Here is a 21,763-nt window from a genome sequence, read left to right as displayed (position 1 = left end):
GTTGTCTTAGTTAGGGTTTCTATTCCTGCACAAACATCACAACCAAGAAGCAAGTTAGGGAGGAAAGGGTTTATTCAGCTTACACTTCCACATTGCTGTTCATCACCAAAGGAAGTCAGGACTGGAACTCAAGCAAGTCAGGAAGCAGGAGCTGATGCAGAGGCCATGGAGGGATGTTGCTTACTGGCTTGCTTCCCCTGGCTTGCTCAGCTTGCTCTCTTATAGAACCCAAGACTGCCAGCCCAGGGATGGCACCACCCACAATGGGTCCTCCCCCCCTTGATCACTAATTGAGAAAATGCCTTACAGCTGAATCTCATGGAGGCATTTCCTCAACTGAAGCTCCTTTCTCTGTGATAACTCCAGCTGTGTCAAGTTGACACAAAACCAGCCAGTACAGTGGTGGTAAGGAGAAGTGGGGAGAGGAGAAAGTGGATAATGATGGAGCCGGACATAATCAGAGTGCATAAACTTGTCTCAAATGTCATGACTCGTCTCTCCTGTGACGCCAAGATTTCATACAGATGCATAAAATCATACACGGCATAAAAGTAGAGACCAAAGTGTCTCGGGGATGAAAGGGGGTTAGTGGAAGAAAAAAGGGGGATAAAGGAAAAAAAGGTATGTGGATTCGCTCAAATTAGCATTTTTCACGTGTACAGAGCGTCTTTATGGAACCCAGCACTGTGTGGAATGAAGTACATCAGTGGAAACTGTTACATTTGTAAGAATTGAAAGCCTGCTCTGCCAGATCATGAAACATAAACCCTACCTCATTTCAACTTAAAAATTAGTGTGCTCCTTATTAACAATGTACAGATTTTAACTTGTGCTAATAAAACAAAAAAGGCACCTTGTATTTTAGCTGAACATTATGGCAAGCCCTGGAACCCCCTCAGAGACATGCTGTAACCCTCTCAAGGAAGGTACAAAACTAAGGTGGATTCTGGATGGTGATTCCCAATTACACATTAAAAAAATCATTTAATAACACCTTCCAAGACATCTAAACTACTAGAATTACAAGCTTACTTTAATAAGGCCCCTACTTATTCCTGAACTATTCCAAACAGTAACCTGAAATTAACTTCACTTTATAAATAAATGAATTTAATTATGAAAAAAAAAAACAAAATAAACAAAAACAAAGGGTTATTCTTTGGCTTGTTGAAAAAGTATACCAGAGCATTCCAAATAAAAATTAAAGAGCACCACTATCATTATCCAGCCCTCGCTTGTGACATGCGAGATGTATCCATTGAAAGTCTGTCAGTTTTGCGATGATGCATGTTTCTCAGTGACACACACTTTCTCTCAATGAGCCCATCAAGCTGGAGCCAACACTGGGGGAAAAGAACCGTCACATAAGATAAGCTCCAACTACTGAGCACCACAGTCTGCATGGTTCACTCAGTAACTCTCTCATAATGGCAGTCGGGGAAATAAAAATTGTTTGTGGGGCTGGTGAGATGGCTCAGCGGGTAAGAGCACTGACTGTTCTTCCAAAGGCCCTGAGTTCAAATGATATCCAATGCCCTCTTCTGGTGTGTCTGAAGACAGCTACAGTGTACCTACATATAACAATAAATAAATCTTAAAAAAAAAAAAAGTTGTTTGTGTTATTACCTCTTTTCTCTGTTTTTCAAGACACGGCTTCTCTGTGTAGCCCCAGCTGTTCTGAAACTCACTCTGTAGACCAGGCTGGCCTTAAACTCACAAAGATCTGCCTGCCTCTACTTCCTAAGTGCTGGCATCAAAGAAGTGTGCCACTATATCCGGCTGTGGGAAGCAGAGGTGGGAACCTTTGGGTTCTACTTTATTAATTTCTCTGTTACTGCATTTTTCTAAACTTGGCCTTATAATCTGCTGTGGACACTGGCCACTACAAGCAAGTGAAAAGAAACAGCTTTGATGGTTCAGTCAAGTGGGAAAGCATTCCTCAGAAGCCACTGTATAAAACCTGAGACTGGACTGGAAGCAGAGTGGTAGAGCACACGTAAGTGGGCTTAGATGCCCAACTATAATGACAGTGCGGCTTTATCATAACGAAGCACACAAACTGCAAAGCCACGAGTCCCAATGACTAATGTTTCAGACACAGAAGTAACTAGATGCTCTCTATTCATTTCTTCTCCAGTGGACTTCTTTCAGTGGCAACCCAGAGTCTCTGCATAATGACAGACCAGATGTACAATGGTGGCCCTGTAAGGTCATAGATGAAAATTCCCAGCACCTAGTTACGTCGCAGCCATCGGTCCTGAGCACAGCATGTTTATGTGTGTGGTGATGCTTTCATAAGAATCCTGCTGTAACAGCCGCACACAGCCACTGCCGTGCTGGAGCATTTGGAGCACGCTAATGCCGGCTACGCTACTGCCTTACACATTTGCTAAACATACTCTGTATCATCGTTTTACCGTTATACTCCCTCCACTTAGAGCTTATTATAAATAGAATGCCTCTATGTGATGCTGCTGTGTCTCTTGATAAACCAGTTTTCCCCACTGGTCTTCGATGACTATGCTCAAGTCCTAGTTTGCCTTGCATCTCCCTGCTCATCTTCACTTGTCATGACTGTAGAGAGAAACTCATCAAAGAACATCTCGTGATAAGCCAGAGGCTTCTTGCCGCTTCTAGTGACTCAGAGTAATTAGCAGAGCCTCACGGTCTCTTCTGGATTAAATTGCCTTTGCTGATGATTGCCAAGTGGACTTGACTGCACTGCTGATTCCTATTGGTGTTCTGCTAGAGAACTGGACTGCTGACAACGAAGGTTGGAATCGCCTCAAAGAACTATTTCTAAACACGTCCACATCCCCCTCTGCCCTAATAACCTTCCTTTCCCACTACCTTTGGTGGATGGTGGACTAGAAGGGAGATGAAACCATTTAAGAACCCTTATTAAAGTAGGTTGTGAAAAATCTAAGCCTACAATATATGTCTGTATAAGTATAATTTGATGTTTGTATGGTAAAATATGACGTATTTCTTATAACATGGCCTGCCATTGAGTAAAGCATGAGTGTATATACTACACCTCACATATAGCATATGTGATAACAAATATACATGTCAAGCATCTGGTATCCTTAAGTTATTCACATAGGAAAATCAAAGCAGACGTGTAATTCATTATAAGGTCATACTTTGTTCTGTTTTTATTTTTATTATATATATATATATGTATGTGTATATGTATATATATATATACATATACATATATGCATGTCTTGTCTGCATATCTGTGCACAACATGTATGCAGTACCTAAGAAGGTCAGAAGAGGGCATTAGATCACTGGACCTGTACTTTCATGGCATGTGTCAAGTGGATGCTGGGAATCAACCCTGGGTCCTCTGGGAGAACAGCCAGTGTGCTCTTAACTGCCAAGCCAGCTCTCCAGGCCCAATTTTTAACATACTTTTATTGTTTTTTGCTTGTTTGTACATTATATAGTTTCTTGTTTGGGGGGGGTTGATTGTTTTTGTTTTGTTTTGTTTTGTTTTGTTTTGAGACACGGTCTCACTATACAGCTTTGGGTATCCTAGAACTAGCTGCAGGCTGGGTTGAACTCACAGAGGTACATCTGCCTCTAACACTCAAATGCTGACATTATGCTACCACAGCCAGCAAAGTATTTTTAAATACTATAGTTTCCATATTACTAGGGGTTATTTGTTATAATTAGTGGCCATTCATTGTAAAGCTATGTGGTGACTGCCTCTTTCCCATGCATTTACTCACCTGGTCTCAGCTCTCCACAGAGGAAGGTACATTATTCCCATCATGGGTGGGGGTTTATTCTAATGCCCCTAGAAGACCGCTTGAAGAAAGAGATCCTACAAAAGTTGCATTACTAAGATTTTTACACACACACACACACACACACACACACACACACACAGTGCTGGAGTTACAGGCATGCACGTCACAGCTGTGCCAGGTTGCCCAGGGATGCTGGGAGCATGGACTCACACCCTCATGCCTCACATGACAGATAGCACTTAGCAGCTGAACCATCTCTGCAGCTCTTCCTTTCTCTTCATAAATCCACACTCATTTCATCATAGCTCTTAGCAACCATTTTTCTTTCCTTATTAAGTCAAAAGTTTTTATGTGAGGAAAGCAAATATGGTTTCTGCTTAGCACATCCCAATTGCAACTGTCCATCCCAACTAAGGCACATCATTAAGTGCGAGCTCTCTGAATGTCCGTCTGACTCTGAAATGGCCACTACAGGTGTAGTGAGAATTTGGAATTTGGGTTCCTTTAGAAAACACAGAAATACTGTAAGAATATGTTTTCATTTTAATCCCAGGTGTGGGATATGGGGCGGCTTCAGACTGTCCACAGCAGCTGACTATGATTTGCCTTGTGCTCTAGCAGACAGTTTCTGTGACTGTGTGACATTTGGGATTCTGGGGGCTTTATAAAGGGATTTATATAAATGTAGGGCCCCCGAGACAAGTGGTAGGTTGTTGGTTATTGTTGATCATACACAAAGAAACAAGAAGAAATTAGATATCCTGATGGTGATGATCAAACTTGCCCCAAGGAACTCACGCCCCATTCGGCAGGAAGCAGTCTACAGATAACACCACCCCCTTTCCAACCCCTGATTCAGGATCTCTTTCCTTTCCTTTCTACCCTTTTTTCTCTCATATCCAGTGTTAGGGGGCTGAAAGGGTGCAAGAAAAAGGGTGAAGAAGGGTGGAAGAAGGAAGAATAGCTAAAGACAGTGACAAATGGGTGCTACCAGACCCAACAGACACACTGTGGGAAGGGAGGAGTCACATCCTGAGCAGGCCAGAGAACAACAGTGCAAGCTTTGACTGCACTACCCAGAACAACTGCTTATTTCTGGGATTTTGCAGTGGCCTTTTCAGTCAGCCTCAGGTAAGTGAGACTATGGATAAGAAGACACACGTGTGCCATCCTCTTTCCACCAGGACATGAGAGCTCAAACGGCCATGCTAACAAAGGGTGCATTTCATCCAGAGTTCAGTACTTGTAACTGTTCCTGTCCTCCAAAATGAAATACTGACAATGTAAATATCCAAAGCCAGGAAATAAAAAGATCCATTTTGGGTTCGTAATTGGTGTTTAGGATTGAGATTCATCTACCTGGTCCACACCTCTCACCATCCCACTAAGCAGCGCTGTGGTTAAAGCAATGATTGGCTGGAGCACGGCGCCAGCTAGCATCGCACAAGACAGATCATACAATTTGCTAGGATTAAAGCCATAAGCCACCACCATGCAATCCAGCTCAGTCGACTTGATACGTAGCTAGGGTTTGAATATGGCTGTCCTCTGAGTCACAAGGGAGATTGTCTTAGTCAGGGTTTCTATTCCTGCACAAACATCATGACCAAGAAACAAGTTGGGGAGGAAAGGGTTTATTCGGCTTACACTTCCATGCTGCTGTTCATCACCAAAGGAAGTCAGGACTGGAACTCAAACAGGTCAGGGAGCAGGAGCTGATGCAGAGGCCATGGAGGGATGTTCTTTACTGGCTTGCCTCCCCTGGCTTGCTCAGCCTACTCTCTTATAGAACTCAAGACTCCCAGCGCAGGGATGGTCCCACCCACAAGGGGCCTTTCCCCCTTGATCACTAATTGAGAAAATGCCTTACAGTTGGATCTCATGGAGGCATTTCCTCAACTGAAGCTCCTTTCTCTGTGATAACTCCAGCTGTGTCAAGTTGACACAAAAATAGCCAGTACAATTGACCCCTTGTCAACTTGACACACAAACACATCACTAGTAAGCCTCAACCTTTACATTCGTATTCATCCCCAAGATCTAAATAACTTTAAAGGTCCCACAGTCTTTACATGTTCTTAAATTTTCAATCTCTTTAAAATATCCATCTCTTTTAAAATCCAAAGTCTTTTTACAATTAAAAGTCTCTTAACTGTGGGCTCCACTAAAACAGTTTCTTCAAGAGGGAAAATATCAGGGCACAGTCACAATCAAAGCAAAAATCAATCTCCAACCATCCAATGTCTGGGATCCAACTCACAATCTTCTGGGCTCCTCCAAGGGCTTGGGTCACTTCTCCAGCCATGCCCTTTGTAGCACACACGACGTCCTCTAGGCTCCAGATGCCTGTACTCCACTGCTGCTGCTGCTCTTGGTGGTCATCTCATGGTACTGGCATCTCCAAAACACTGCATGACCCCTTCAGTCCTGGTCTGTCAATTGCAGCTGAGGCTGCACCTTCACCAATGGCCTTCCATGGCCTCTCACAGTGCCGAGCCTCAGCTGCTCTGTGTGACCCCTTCATGCCTTCAAAACCAGTACCACCTGGGTGACCCTTACACATTACCAAGTCCCACTGCAGAAGGAGTACAACCTTGCCTATCTCTGGAACACAGCCTCCTTGTGCTTTCAGAAAACACTTCCCAGAAGATGTCACCTCAATGATGCTGGTCTCTTCTTAATCACCGCTAATTTCTTAGCTCCAGATAACCAGCATCAATAGTCCCAGTAATGCAAAGTTTTTGCTTTAGTAGTTCTGGTATCTTGTTAATCACAGCTGATTCTTCAGCCCCAGCTAACCAGAACTACAGAATTTTCACAATCAAAACAGCAATGGCCCTGAAAAAAGTCTTTAATTTTCCCTCTGAAAATTCACAAACCAGACCTCCATCTTCTGCACTGTTCTCAACATTATCTTCCAAGCTCCTACACAACATCTGACAGAGCTCTTAACAAGGAATGGATCTTCAAGCCCAAAGTTCCAACGTCCTTCCACAGTCCTCCCCAAAACATGGTCAGGTTGTCACAGGAATACCCCACTCTGCTGGTACCAATGTGTCTTAGTCAGGGTTTCTATTCCTGCACAAACATCATGACCAAGAAACAAGTTGGGGAGGAAAGGGTTTATTCGGCTTACACTTCCATGCTGCTGTTCATCACCAAAGGAAGTCAGGACTGGAACTCAAACAGGTCAGGGAGCAGGAGCTGATGCAGAGGCCATGGAGGGATGTTCTTTACTGGCTTGCCTCCCCTGGCTTGCTCAGCCTACTCTCTTATAGAACTCAAGACTCCCAGCGCAGGGATGGTCCCACCCACAAGGGGCCTTTCCCCCTTGATCACTAATTGAGAAAATGCCTTACAGTTGGATCTCATGGAGGCATTTCCTCAACTGAAGCTCCTTTCTCTGTGATAACTCCAGCTGTGTCAAGTTGACACAAAAATAGCCAGTACAGAGATTAAAACCAAGTTATGTTAATGATAGAAAGAAGATGGATGGAAACTTAATCCTGCTATGGTGCTCATGGCTGTAGAAAAAACTAACTAGATGGGGCCATAACGTTGGAGCCTTCAAGACTAAGAAAAAGGGACTAAAAAGAGACAGGCGGAGGCACTCCCTGCCCCTTCCCAGGTAATGAATGCCCCAGGACTGCACCAGCAAGGCCAGTCCAGCACACCAGGTCTTGGGCTTGTGAATCTCCACAACTGTGAACCAGAATAACCTCTCTGTCCTGTAAAGCAGCTGCCCGGCTCTCACTGCAGTGACGCAGAAATGACTGATACACCTGGCTATGGAGGGATTTTCTGTTACCCCCAAAAGCAGATGTTAAAGTTCTCTTAAGGAACAGAATCAGAAAATGGATCTTTGATAGTAGTATGTTTCTAAGAGGCCAGCACAGCAGATCCCCCATGGGACGACAGTGACTTTGTAAGAAGTCACACAAAACCTTCTGGTTCCCATGAGAGAACAGCAAGCCAGGAAGAGGACCCACATCAAGAAGCAAGCTTGCTGGCATCTTGACGTTATACTTGTAGGTTCTAAACCCATGAGAAACAAACAGCAACTGTTAAGGCTGCCAAGGCAACCTCAGGCCAGGACACACTTTAAAAACATAACAAGTTGTGGACGTGAGAGTCACAGGGCATTTGCTTATAATACATGTTTAACGGCATAGGGCGATGTGCTTAGAGATTAAGAGCCATCAATTGCCTTACTGGTTATCACCAAGACCATTGATATCATGGGTTAAATGAATGTTTGAATATTTATTATAATTTGAGTTGAGTCAGCATCAAATTTTCTCTATTAAACATTTGGGCTAATTTTATAGTCAACAGCACTGGGGGGACAGTTCAGCCAGCAAAGTGCTTTCCTTGTGAGCACAAGACCCTGAGTTCCACCCACAATGCCCACATACAAGGCTGCAGATAAACGTATAGTCATAGTTTTAGAGTATAAGAAATTATTTATAGCACTATGCTATCAGTATAAGACAAAGACTCAGTTGATGCATCACTGTTTTGGAATGAGTGCTTTCATTTTTTAAAGTTAATTTATTACTTTAAATTTGCAGCTGATTTATCATTTACACTAATCACAGAATTCTAGAATCACCTGATATACTTTAAAAATCTATTCATCTGTCTGCCTGTCAGCACTATAGTTAGATCTTGGCATTCCTAATCCATAGATACAGAGTGAGGTCTGGTGCTAGCATAGAGTTATTTTTAATTGTGTGTCTGGGAGTACACACGTGCACTCATGCGACTACATCAAGCACGTGCATCTGTGGAGGTGTGTGCGTGTATCTGTCTGCCTGTGTGCTTGTGTGTGCATGCAGGAGCGAGAGGAAGTGTTGGATATCCTGGTGGTTCACCCCTGTAGTCCCTGGGACACACGAGCCAGCCAGCCTAGCCTAAGCTGCTCCTGAGGAGGACACCCAAGGCCCTCTGGCCTCCACACACATACTCAAAAGAAACAAACATAAAAGTCCTCAGCTGGAATGGTACCGTGGCAACTGTTGTCAAGGTAAGTTCACTTAGGAAGGAACAAATTTCTTGTGGAAATATCTATTTAATAATCAAATTTTCCTTTCTGTCACTGACAAAATTTTGCACCACATAAAACAAAGAGCCAGCTGGACACAAAGCAAGAATGTGGCAGGCATATTCATTAATGAGTCTTTTAAAATTTTCTTTTTACATGATCTAAAGTTTAAGCAGACCAGAAACATAGATGCCCTGAGTTTTAACACTGTCTTAACATAAATGACCCTAGGGTTCTCTCATCAATGGTTGTTTCTAATTAAACGTCCATTCACATTCTGTTTTACACCATTCTACTGTTTTCACCACCAAACACCAACAGAGCATGAGGACTGACAGCAAAAGTCATCTGCACGAGGACAGATGTCATGGTCTTAGGTGGGATTTTATACACTTATCTCTTCCACTCCTCACAAATCCAGGACAAAAGTTCTCCTATTTATGAGTGTTAGAAATCAGTCAGTGAGATTTAGCAGCCAGGGACTGGGGATGAAGAAACGGCTCAGCAGTTAGCAGCACCTGCTGCTCTTCTAGAGAACCAGAGTTGGTTCCCAGCACCCACATCTGCAGGCTCACAACACCTATTAGCTCTAGCTCCAGGATATCGCTCCTGCATGCACACACAAGCACACAGGCAGACAGATACACGCACACACCTCCACAGATGCACGTGCTTGATGTAGTCGCATGAGTGCACGTGTGTACTCCCAGACACACAATTAAAAATAACTCTATGCTAGCACCAGACCTCACTCTGTATCTATGGATTAGGAATGCCAAGATCTAACTATAGTGCTGACAGGCAGACAGATGAATAGATTTTTAAAGTATATCAGGTGATTCTAGAATTCTGTGATTAGTGTAAATGATAAATCAGCTGCAAATTTAAAGTAATAAATTAACTTTAAAAAAATGAAAGCACTCATTCCAAAACAGTGATGCATCAACTGAGTCTTTGTCTTATACTGACAGCATAGTGCTATAAATAATTTCTTATACTCTAAAACTATGACTATATGTTTATCTGCATGTATTATAATAAAATAAAGTATTATATTAATGTACAATTCATTCCAACCAGTTTTTGAAATCACACTCAATGAATCTGAAAAAGCTTTTAAAAAAACTATATGTGAATTGTCATTACTCTAAGAGAAACAAACAAAAGTTCTAGTTGTATCTTTGCTGTGTGAGCAATTCCCACAGTGTTTTTTCCTCCTCTGAGCCAACACAGCCCTGGCTCCTGAGGAATGGGAGAGTGGCTGGCTGTTGTAGGAAGAAGACAAGCAGGGACGGAGTCAGAAGAGAGACACCGAGGGCAAAACAGTTACAAGAAAACCTAACTGTGAGTCAAGACAGTGGCTCACCCCAGTCACCAACACTTGAGAGGCTGGGGAAGGCTGTAAGCTCCCGGTGAAGGTGGACTACACACTGAGTGCCGGCACACTGGGCTAGCTAGCATAAGATCATTATCAACACAAAACAAAACCTAAGTGCAACACTTAAATGAAAGCACACTTCGTAAAGGAGGCTTCTTTCCTTTCTTCACGAGTGACGGAGTGACGCGTTGGCAATGATCCCCTCCTCAGTCACCACAGCTACACTGTGGGTCCAAGAGATGCCCCTGAGGGAGGAAGGCTGCACTGCAGGTAACCTACCCACAAGTGCCTTAAAGAGGAAGTACAGTGACAAGGACGGCGAGCAAATAAAATGGCAAAACAAAAGTGGGGGACAGGGAGAAGTGGGTTTGTACTGCTGAGCTCTTGGAAGGTTGCTGCATGCATAAACTGATTTCTGGGTAAAACGTTTCTTTTACCAGTGAGGAGAGAGATACAATGTAAACCAGCAAATGTTGATCATCCCTGGAGACTCTAGATGGATGGAAATCCATCCCACCACTCTACCGCTGAACAGCCTTGAAACTGCACGGAGTAAAACACGAGAAAAGACAACTCAAGTGGATGGGATCATGCAGGGAAAGCAGAGAAAACAGGCAGGAGTCAGACAGTGACGGAAACCGCTGAGATGACAAAGCCCACATCTCAGCACAGACACAAACCAGCTGTTGGCTGTCATGGCTGCTGCTCTTTGTGTCCTTGAGACAAGACCTCACATTTGTAGTCCAAGCTGGGCTCAAATTACTGGTAATCCTCCTGCCTCAGCCTCTTGAATTCTAGAATTAAAGATAAGATGGCCACCATTCCCAGGTACATGTTAGCCTTTAGTATTTAATTTTATCCAAGTATCTAGTTATGCTAGAGCTAGATGTGGCTGTGCTTGCCTGTTGTCTCAGCACTCAGAAAGCTGAGGCAGGAGGATTATGGGTTAGAGGTGAGCCTGGGATAGCCAGCCCAGAAAGCTGGTAAATCAAGCAGCCTTCCCACTCATGCCATAAATGTAAGTTAGGAAGGGAAGGATAACAACAGGAAAAACAGAAAGGCTGTAGAGTCACACAGAGCTCAGGCCAAGGCCCTTGCCCTGCCAGTGTTAACAAAAGCACTATGTAAAAGTAATTTTATGGGGGAGGGGGGAGTCTGCCCCATTCCAGAGTAAACGACACAGAAACCCAGTATTTTTATTAATGAGCTGTAATCCTAAACAGGGCAGGTTCTGAGCTATTCTAACCTACATCCCAGCCACGGGGCCTGAGCTATTCTAACCTACATCCCAGTCTCGGGCCCTGAGCTATTCTAACCTACATCCCAGCCACAGGCCCTGAGTTACCTGCTGGCCAAGCCTTGCTTCATTTGCTCTGCTCCATGTGTGCCATCAGGGCGATCTTCTCTTGGCCACATGCACATGGCCCATCCTGCCTCATGGGGACCTCTTTCTTCTACCTCCATGTTCCTCCTCGTGGTCCCTGAGACCCCCCTACTCCATCTCAGGTCTCTCTCTCCTGGCCAGTCACAGGCTCCAGTCTTTTACTGTCCAATCAAATTACTGCGGAGCATTCTTCACAGCACACTGGTTAATACAATGCCCATGCCCAGACTGCAGCCTGATCTCACTCGGGGCCCAGAACTCAGCCTCTGAACACACAGAGCACAAGACCAACCCCACCATCACTATCCCAAACTGAGTTTTTAAGACAATGTACTCTGTTTTGAAGGAAGTAATTTTTAAAAGCATACAACGCATACAATGGTACAAAGCCAGTGCTGTTCACACCCAGGAAAGGTCCAACCACACTGTCTGTAAGCCTGAGCTGGGAGACAGCAGAGTGGAGGAGTACCTGCTGTGTGGGCTCTATCTACTTTGTAAAAGGCCGAGTTCTGCACTCAGAAAACTAATGGCACCAAATTTATTTGTTTAAGACAACAACAACAAAAATCTGCCAAGTATGACCACTGTTTTGAAGAAAGTAACTAATGAACTTGTCTCTAGTTACATTAGAATATTGGGAAAAACTCAGATGCCAAGTACTCACACCAGATAGGTGAGAAAGAGAGAGGAAGAGAGGAAGAAAGGAAGGGAGGGAGGGAGGGAGGAAGGAAAGAAAGACCAAGAGATCAGTTCTATGTCCCCGAGAGACTAGAAAGCCACTGCCATGCGGCCTTCAGAAGGAGGCCTCACCTAGGTGGTGCTGTGTGGGGCACAGTACAGAAGCGGCGCACTGTGGCATCCTAGGCTGGCTCCCTAGCGAGATGAGGAGTGAGCGACAACACATGGATTTAACACAGGATCCTATGGGAACCAAGGGCAGGCCAACTACCAAGTCGGGCAGCTTACTCATCAGTTGCTTGACTCACAGAGCAAGCTTGAGACTTCTTAGTGAGAGGCTGGCAAGCCCCAGGGTAGAGCAAGCTGTCACCCTGTGCTGCCCACCCCCATGCAAGGTACTGCTTGCTCGGCTGCAGACAGGAGACTGCCTGGATGCCGAGTTACTCCTCCTTTATAACGAAGCCCACGGTCTCAGCTGTGTTAGCTCTCAGAGCCCGGTCTATTCTCAGAAGGAAGCCCAAGGCACCACGTGCTGGCCTCGCCTCTAGCTCTGAACTCTGCAGCAGAAACGACGCCTACTGTGAGGGAGGAAAGGGCTTTTCTTCAGCAACCCCATCCCACGCTGCTGCAGAGTTAGCTACAAAGTCTTCCAAGTCTACCAATTTATCACTGAACAAAGCTCTGAGATTGTGCAGTGAAACCCCAGCCAATGGAATCTCTGAACAGAAAGATGTTGCCTACAGCGCACCCAGTGAAAAGCATCCGAGGGCTTGATGTTACTTTCTCTTCAGAACCAGACCTTGCATGATATCCATAATTACACATAAACATTCGTCTTGAACAATTGTATTCTACAGTTAAATAATCTATTCATTGTTTGCATACCTTTAACATGAATCACTACAGGGAATGGGAGGATTGCCATTTTAACTCCTGTGCACTTTTATACTTAGCCAGCTACACAGACTCACTGGAATGGCTCCAGGCAGCAACCAAGTGAGGAGAACTGCGTGTGGCCAATCAGAAGAGGCTCCACAGTCAGAGGATGTGAAGGACTTACTTGCTACTCCTGACGCCAGTCCATACAGCAGTCCTCCCCCATCCGACTGCTGAGGGAAGACGTGGGTTCCCGGCGGAGGTGGCTTTTCTTGTCTGATAAAGTTATACAATAAGGTTTTCACAAGTTTACTGGTGTAGGAGAGACTACATAGAAAAGGTAAAAAAAAAAAAAAAAATTAAAATCAAACTCCTGTTCAGAGTCACCTAATTCTGCATACCACCACAGAATACGTTTGTCCCTAGGACTACCTCAGGGACCGTGTCAGCATCTCACAACCTGACCCAAGCCTTGACCCTGGCGCTGTCTCCACACCAGACAGCACGAATCAAACCATTAAGCGTAAGCATCTGTTTGTTTGTCACTTACATAGAATTGTAAGTAATTATAAATGTAATGGCTAGTGCAGTACAGCTGGCTACTGAAGGAAGGTTGTTACATAGAAATCAGCAGAGAAATGTGCGAACCAAATAGCAATAAGATACATGTTGTAAGCGCAAAACTCCAGTTATTCAATTTTTGGTGACAAGGTAATTTCTATATATTCTCTGGTCCACTTGTAGATTTTTGCATGTATTATTGATGACCATGGCTTTTATGACAAACCACAAGAACCAGTAAAAGAATATTCTGCTTAAGTATTTGTCATTATAATGACACTATAAAAACCAAAGATAACGTCCTCCCCACCTATGGAAAATACAACCTGTGTATTTCCTGCACCATAACAGATAAAGTTCTAGTCAAAACTCTAGCATGCCAACCATCACCTGCAGGCCAGGTTACTCCACCACTGTTAGGGTTTAGAGAGGAGTCTCCAAAGCCCAGGCCTCCCCTTCCTGTCAGTGACTTTCAAATGTCACCTGCACAGGCTCCAGTATTATGGTCTGTCTCCTTTACAATTCACACCATAGTTCAATCCTCATTTCGAGGCAGGAAGATGGTGGAATTGAAAACTCACTATGGTGTTTGGCAGTGGAGCGTGTCAGTTAGGTCAGAAGGTACGTCTGGAGCTCATATGATCAATCCCAGTAGCTTTTCAATAAGACAATAAGCTTTTCAAGCCACAGACTGGCCTGCCTCTTGCTGCACAAGGCCCAGTGATACCTTGGGAGTCTTCCAGTAAGATGAAGGTCACCAGATGCAGTCTTAACCTTGGGCACTGGGGTATCTTTTTTGTGTGACTTACCCAAAGGGCTCTACGGGAGCCTATGAACATGCATGCTGTAGTGTAACCATGGTAACAAGGCAAGCACAGTGAAGACCGTGCTATGGACAATATCCTTCACTCATAACAATTGACAAGTATTCTACCCACAGCTGCATCCCTAGAACTTACAGATAACTTTAACAAAAACTAACTTATTCTAAAGACTTGCTTGATTTAAAGCTTAGAAGGTAGGGTGTTGTGTTTCCTGAAAGTGTTTTTAGCCACATTCCCATAAGTATCTGCTACAGAGGAAGCCCAGCATGTAGGTAGCATACAGTAAATAAGTAGATGCTCAGGAAATCAGACTAGGGAGGGGCCACTGGCAGGCTCAACAAAAGGTGACCAGTCACAGACCACACAAGTCAGCCCTTCAAATTCACAAAGAACACAGTCTCAGATTCTGCATCTACTACTTCAACCAATCACAAATTAAAAATACTCAGAAAAAAAAAAATCTTATCTATACTTAACTTTACTCCTCATTGATTTCCAAACAATTCAGCATATCAGTTATTTACAAAGCATTCACATTGTGTTAGGAACTATCTGTCATCTAGACAGGATTTAAAGCGTACGGGAGGATATGCCTGGGTTACATACAGGATGTTTTAGGGACTTGCGGATTTTGGTATCCTAGCCAGTTCCCTGCAGATACCAAGGGACAACTAGATTACAAGGAGCTGGAGAAAGAGGAAGACTTGGGTGCAGCTAGAATATATAGAGAGGACTTGACAGGGGAGGAGAAAAAAGGAAGAGAAGACAGCAGCCTACTGCTAAAGCAACTATGACAGGCACCCATGAACTGGGGGATGAGGCAGAGCACAGAGGGACAGGAACCAGGCTGTGGCTTCACCTTGTGTTGGAGATGAAGTACCAACAGAACAGGAAGGATGGCAGATTGGTAAAATGACAACACCCATGAGAAGAAATAACAATTAAAATCACAGTGGTTGCTCCTTACGAAGGACAACATTAAAACAGAACATACCATGGGCCTTGCATCAGGTACTTGTGACTGATGCTCTGTCGCAGAACCTCCTTGTGGAAGAGTTGGCAGGAAAGGAAGACAACCATTGCTGAGATGGCCTCCACTGATATCTCATACGTGATATCCCTGAAGACATGGAGGAAACAGAGTCGTGATCAGTCTGGAAGATTAAACACTGCTCTTTCCACATAAACCTTACATTTAAGCAGTCAAATCTACATATTCAAATATTTCAGGTTATTTTAAAAAATGCTTAAGATAAAAATTAAGTCAAGCCAAGATATTAACCCCTTTTCCGGTCATTAGCTCTTCTGTTTGGACCTGGCATCCCACTGCTCTCCTACTCTGCAGCTCCCATGTCTAGTAGTCTACTGCTGGACGGTAGGAAGAGCAGCAGCCTTCTGCTCTCAAGATCCGCTCTAACCCCTGTGCTTGTCTCTGCTCACTAACAACAGCAACCGATATGCAGCAGGAAAGGCAGAGGGAAGGCCATGATCTCTAAATCAGAATGGTGTATGCATTTCATCTCTAATGTGCGACACCTCAAGCCAACTGTGCATGATTGGTAGGACATCAACAGTAATCATGTGACCCAAGGGCTGTGGGGTAGAAACAGGAGGATGTCAGCAGCTCTGGCAAGCCAGCTCCCCAAATTACTAAGCTTGGTGAGAATCCCAGTCTCAAAGGAATAAGGCAAACGGTGATGAAAAAACATCAATGCCCTCTCACTTCATGGTTGTGCATCCCACACACATGTGCACATTCATGCATGCAACAAGCATGTACACACACAGAGACACACACACATACAGAGACACACACAGACACACACTCACACAGACATACATACAGACACACACACATACACACACACACACAGATACACATACAGCCATATAGGCACAGGCATACACATACAAATAAGACAGTATATCATTCATTGCTGTTACAGAGACCCTGAGTTCATTTCTCCAAACCTCCAGTGAGTGGCTTCCAACTGCCTGTAGTCCCAGCCCCGTGGCACCCAATGTTCTTTGCTGGCCTACGGCACTGAGCCCTTAGACACAACCCTACATATCCACAAATATTCACAATTTTTGGAAAGTTAAAAATAATTTTAAAAGAACTGCAAAAGTAAACACATACACACAAGAAATTGGCAGGAAATAAATAGGTCAATCAATCCTCTGAACGCACAGTTCTCAGAAGAAATATAAAACCTGATAAAAAAATTTAAGTGTTGATCATTTCTAACCAGCCGGCAAACACAGGAGAATTAAACCTACTTTAAGAGTCCCTCTTACCCCACTCACAATGGCCAACATCTGGAAAAGTAAAGACAGCAAACTCCACTGCGGTGTCAACTAGGAGGCCACCGTGGGACTCGAGTGGCAGCTTCTCGGGAATCGAGGGGCAACTATTATGACCCAGTCCCCCCTCCTGGGCATATCCCAAGAGCTCTCGATCCTGCCACAGTCAGATGGGCTCCTCTCACTTTAACAGGAAAATGGAATCAACCGAGCTGTCCGTCAACAGAGGAGAGACTGTCACAGCTTGGTACATATTTATTCACCCAAATCATTTGTTATCAATCTGAAATTTTTCATGGTAAAGTTTTCAATTAAAGCCCAAAGGAAATTTCAAGTCAAAGGAAATTTTCAAGTAAAGTTCAAAGAAAAGTAGTAGGTAACATCTACTAAATGGTAGTTTGTTGTGTGTTTAAAGACAACTGGCTCTCAACCAGGCAAGTTTAAACTGAACCAGATGTGTTAAGGAGCAGTCAGTGGTAGAAATGCATTTTAGAACCATGACATACTGAGTCAGAAACTCTGCCTGGCCAACTCAGCAGACGCTGTCTTAAGTTGGGGGGGGGGGGGACGTGCCAGTGACACAGGTCAGTGATGGGACATCTGCCCAGCATGCAAGAAGCTGCAGGTCCAACCCCTAGTACCACACAACACACACACACAGAGAGTGGGGATAGCTCAGTGATTACTTAATTACTGCTATAAATTATGTTGTTTATTTCTTCCTCCCTCCCTCTCTATCTCCCTCCCTCCCTCCCTCCTTCCTTCCTTCTCAAGGGTTTCTCTGTGTAGCCCTGGCTGTCCTGGAAACTTACTCTGAAGACCAGACTGGCCTCGAACTCAGAGGTCTGCCTGACTCTGCCTCCCGGAATGCTGGGATTGCAGGTGTGCACCATCACTGCCCAGCTATTCCTCATTCCTTGAACTGAATGAAGAATAAACTGGACACTTACAACTCACTAATGATGACATAGGTGACCAGATAGGATTCTACTTACAGTAATCATTAATTAAACTACCCAAGTCTGTCTGGAATGCATATTTACCAGTTAGTCTTGTGAGCCTAAAGGCAAAGAGCTAAATGAGGCCTCCATCAACAGTGAGCAAGGAAGTAAGCCCCCAGTCCAACAACGCTGGGGGGAAGTATATCCTGTCGGCACCCAGAAGGAGGGATTTAGACAGCAAGCCCTTCCCCACCTGAAGCTTCAGATAGCCCAACCCTGACCTGACCACAATCTCAGAAGTAACAGATCAAGCTATACTCAGACATCTGACAAGATAAAAATTATCAGGTAATATTGATTGTTAAACAGCTGACATTTGGATCATTCAAAAAAATTTGTTGGGCTTTCTTTTTTTAAGACTAGGGTTCATTATGTAACCTAGGTCAACCCCAAACTCACTATGTATCCCAGGCTGTTCTCAAATTCACAGTAATCCTCCTGCCTCAACCCCTCAAGTACTGAGGCTACAGGCACACACACTGCCCAAGTAGGAGCATTCTTGCACAGCAACAGAGACATGATACAGAGACAGGGTCACTCACTGGGGGTAAGTTGTAGTCTGCCTAGTTTGGATGTGAAACTGATTTAATAAATGCAGCAGATGCAAGGATACACTGAGCAACTTCTAAAGCCACAGATTAGATGTTCTTCTCACAGCACTAGTAAGTTTAAACGCTGTTGCAGAAGGAATGGGGTGAGGGGAAAATCAAACACAAACAGAAACATCCTTCTGACGTTCACTCCTGCACTTAAGCAAGGACACTGTTTGCACAGGGCAACCTGGCTCCCCACTGACAGCTACTGGGCCTTCTCCTGCTGCTGGAGCGGCCATGAGAAAAGGATGCTGCCCTAACAGTTAGAAAGACCACCCCAGTACCCGCACCAGCTGCCTTCACCATGCCACAGATGCCTTGAGACAGCTCTGTCCACGACTGCAGCCGAGTGCACTGGCTGCTGGCTGCCCTGCCAGTCGGGATTATCTTGGTCTGTAGTAGATGTGCCCAGCCTGACAATGGAGGAACACTTCCCTGACGGAGGGAGGCTTGGATGCCTGTGGGGCTGCACTGCAAGCTGCAGAGGAACAGTTAGAGAGCAGGCTCAGAGCTACTTCCTCATGCTATCTCCCCTGCTGTTACATCAGGACCACACATCCTCTGGAGTCGTCCTTCCTCGCCCACTTCTGTACAACAGTGTACCCTAGCAGCCGCAGGAATGGCGCAGGACAGGGGCATCACTGCAGACAGTAGCAGCAACCTCTCACTGGAAAACTAGCCTGAAGCCTGGCACTAGACTTGACAGCTAAACACCACACAGGTGAGTGGAATCCCAACAGGCCTGGCACTGGGAACCAATATTGCCAAGGCAGCCCCTACTAACTCCAGGCTTCCAGGGCCAAAGCATCCACCAGCTGCTTCACAGTGGAAGAGGCTGAGTAGCCTCAGGAGCACCTTGTTACCCATAAGCCAGCAGCGCTCTCTCACACAACCCACTCACCACCCACACCCAGGTCCCTAGTCCTGGCTTCCCAGCACACAAAGCATAGGTTCCTGCCAGCTACTGAAGAAGCTGCAGAGGCCGGCAGCAACTGCTCTAAAGCTTAAGACACAGGGTGTCCTCAGGCCTGATCTACCTGAAGTCCCCGATGTGCGGCAGAGGTGCCTGTACCTGCGTTGTCCCTGCATAGGCCATGCCCAGTCCCTGAATAGCCCTTAATGGGCCCTGGTTCCCCTTTGGATGCCATCCCAACAGAAGACAAACCGTCAACACAGGCTGCAGTGAACAATTCCAAATTCCCTGCAGCCTGGGTAAGCAGGGAAGTGGGTGCAGAGACAAGAGTGCAGAGGGGTGAAGAGAACCTGAGGGCCCTACTCAGCACAGGAATTCCAGAAAGCTGTCAATCATCAGGGCACAGGGCCTCAGGTCGCAGCATGACAGCTTTAATACTGGTTTCTGCCAGAAGCCAAGGCCCTGATACCAGCACTTGTAAGGCTAAGGGACTCTATACACAAGACTGGCTTAGGGTTGTAACACTAGAGGGCGCCACTTGCCACTGCTTCCCTCAGCCCACTACTGCCACCTGCTGTTGTCACACAGGGGAAGGAAAGGAACGGAGGGTGCTGGAGACCAGCATCTGAAAGCTTGCCTGCCCATACCCGATCTGGGCAGGGCAGAAGAACCTGTAGGTAGCTCAGCACACATGAGGGGAAGGCAAAAGTACCACTCCAGATTTGATGCCAGCTTGGTGTTCACAGAGAGTTCAGGCTATAGCAGGACACTCTTCTTTAGAAGAAGCAAGCAAGCAAGAAAAGTTTAAAAAAAAAAAAAGACTTATTTCCAAGCACATGTATTGGTACAGAGCAAAAGAAACACTTGATGCCAACAGTGAAATCTATAGCCCTTGAATTCTCTATGCAACTCAAAATAGCCTCCAACTCATAATCCTGCCTCAGCCCTCCTCCCCCACCCCCTCCCTCTGCAGGAATTATAGGCCTGCCAACCTCCCCGCTGGAAAATACTTACACAGGGATACCAGTGGCTACGCACCTCACTTAGAAGACAAGCCCACCCTCCGAGAGACTCCAGGACTTCTAACAGAGCATCCTAACTTCCTTCCCACTGCATCCCTGCCCTTGCCCCTTCACCTCCAGTTTGACAGGCCTACTCAGAAACCTTAATGTGCCCACCTCCCAGCTTTGCATCTGCTGTTGCCTGCATACAAGGCTCTCCCATCAGATGGAGAACAGCAGAGCACCTCTGAGTCAACGGAGGTTTCCATTTAAATAGAACAGGGCATATAAGAAACTCACGTGCTGGGCTCACACCCCCACATTACTCGTTCTGCACTGCCGCTTACATCCTGGTCATCACGTAACCACTCTTATCTTCAGCCCCGCCCTGCAGCCTATGTCCCGCTACCATTGTGCCCTACATACAAAATGAGATGACAGGAAGCAATCATGGATTTGCCCTCGTCTGCTCAGTTACAGAGAAAAATTAGTATGTGCTACCAAAACAAAAGTGGACAAAAGAAAAAAAAAAAAAAAACCTCAAACTCTCAGCTTCCAAATACTATTTCATAAACCAGCACTCTGTATAAAAATTCACTAGACTCCCGAGGAGACAGTAACAGAACTAGTAGCAACAGCAAAAATAATTATTCCACAAAGCAAGGCCAAAGCAAGGCAGCCCATGCTCTCATTTAATCCCTGAAAATGGCGTTCAGTAGTTTTTAAAACTGTTTCAAAATAAGTAGGCCCCAATTCCATTGTGCCACCCGGGGAAATGATGCAAATGTCATTCGGAAAATCCGTTAAAGACATAGGACTTGGCGATACACACAGCCAAAATGCAGCTGTCTGTCAATGATGTTTCCTAGTTACCATGCCCCCCACACCTCCCACAGCTGGGAGGTCCCTCCAGGGTCATTAATGAACAAAAGCTCACCAATGGCCTCAAAGCTATAACTTTGCCACCACTCAAAACCAAGCTGACCACATATTGGCTCTTTATGGTGAATCACAGATCGCTTATGCTACAATGTCTTAAAAGCTGCAGGCTAACTGGACATGATGAAAGTGAGCTAGTTAAGACTTCCTTTTCTTTCCCAGTTACTTTACTGGGTAGTTAAAAGGTAAAACAGGATAGTGGTCTGCACCAGACAGCAAGAGTTATTAGTATTAAGCCAAGTTACACTCACGGGAACTTCAGCTGTGTCAAAAGAGAGATAATGAAAACTACTTAGGGGAATTACCTAGTGGGCCACTCACACCGCCTGCTCACAGTGAAAGACGACACTCCACCTCAACAGAATACACTATGAGTTCCAACAACTATCAATTGAGGGTAGAGAAAAATGCTGTATTTCCACTTTCCACTCACTGTCTTCAGGAGTGAAGGAAAAAACAAAGCAAACAAAGCCCCTGCCCCAGCCCCGGCTGAGAGACCTCCA

The 21,763-nt window shown here is 45.1% G+C and overlaps 1 protein-coding gene across 2 annotated transcripts in view; it reads right to left on the bottom strand.

The window, feature by feature from the left end:
• Positions 1-21,763, bottom strand: part of Dym (dymeclin) — a 273,725-nt gene that overhangs the window by 198,200 nt on the left and 53,762 nt on the right. For both annotated transcript variants that reach the window (XM_029471781.2, XM_021150437.3), the window contains exons 7-8: positions 15,504-15,629; positions 13,309-13,451 (exon numbers count right to left, since the gene is read on the bottom strand). In XM_029471781.2, the coding sequence (XP_029327641.1) occupies positions 13,309-13,451; positions 15,504-15,629 (269 nt within the window). The remainder of the gene's footprint in view (positions 1-13,308; positions 13,452-15,503; positions 15,630-21,763) is intronic.

Source organism: Mus caroli, unplaced genomic scaffold (assembly GCF_978045245.1).
Source record: "Mus caroli unplaced genomic scaffold, Mus_caroli_1 scaffold_19, whole genome shotgun sequence".
NCBI classification, from domain to species: Eukaryota; Metazoa; Chordata; class Mammalia; order Rodentia; family Muridae; genus Mus; species Mus caroli.
Note: the sequence above shows the minus strand (reverse complement) of the source record. Positions and strands in the feature narration are given on the sequence as shown.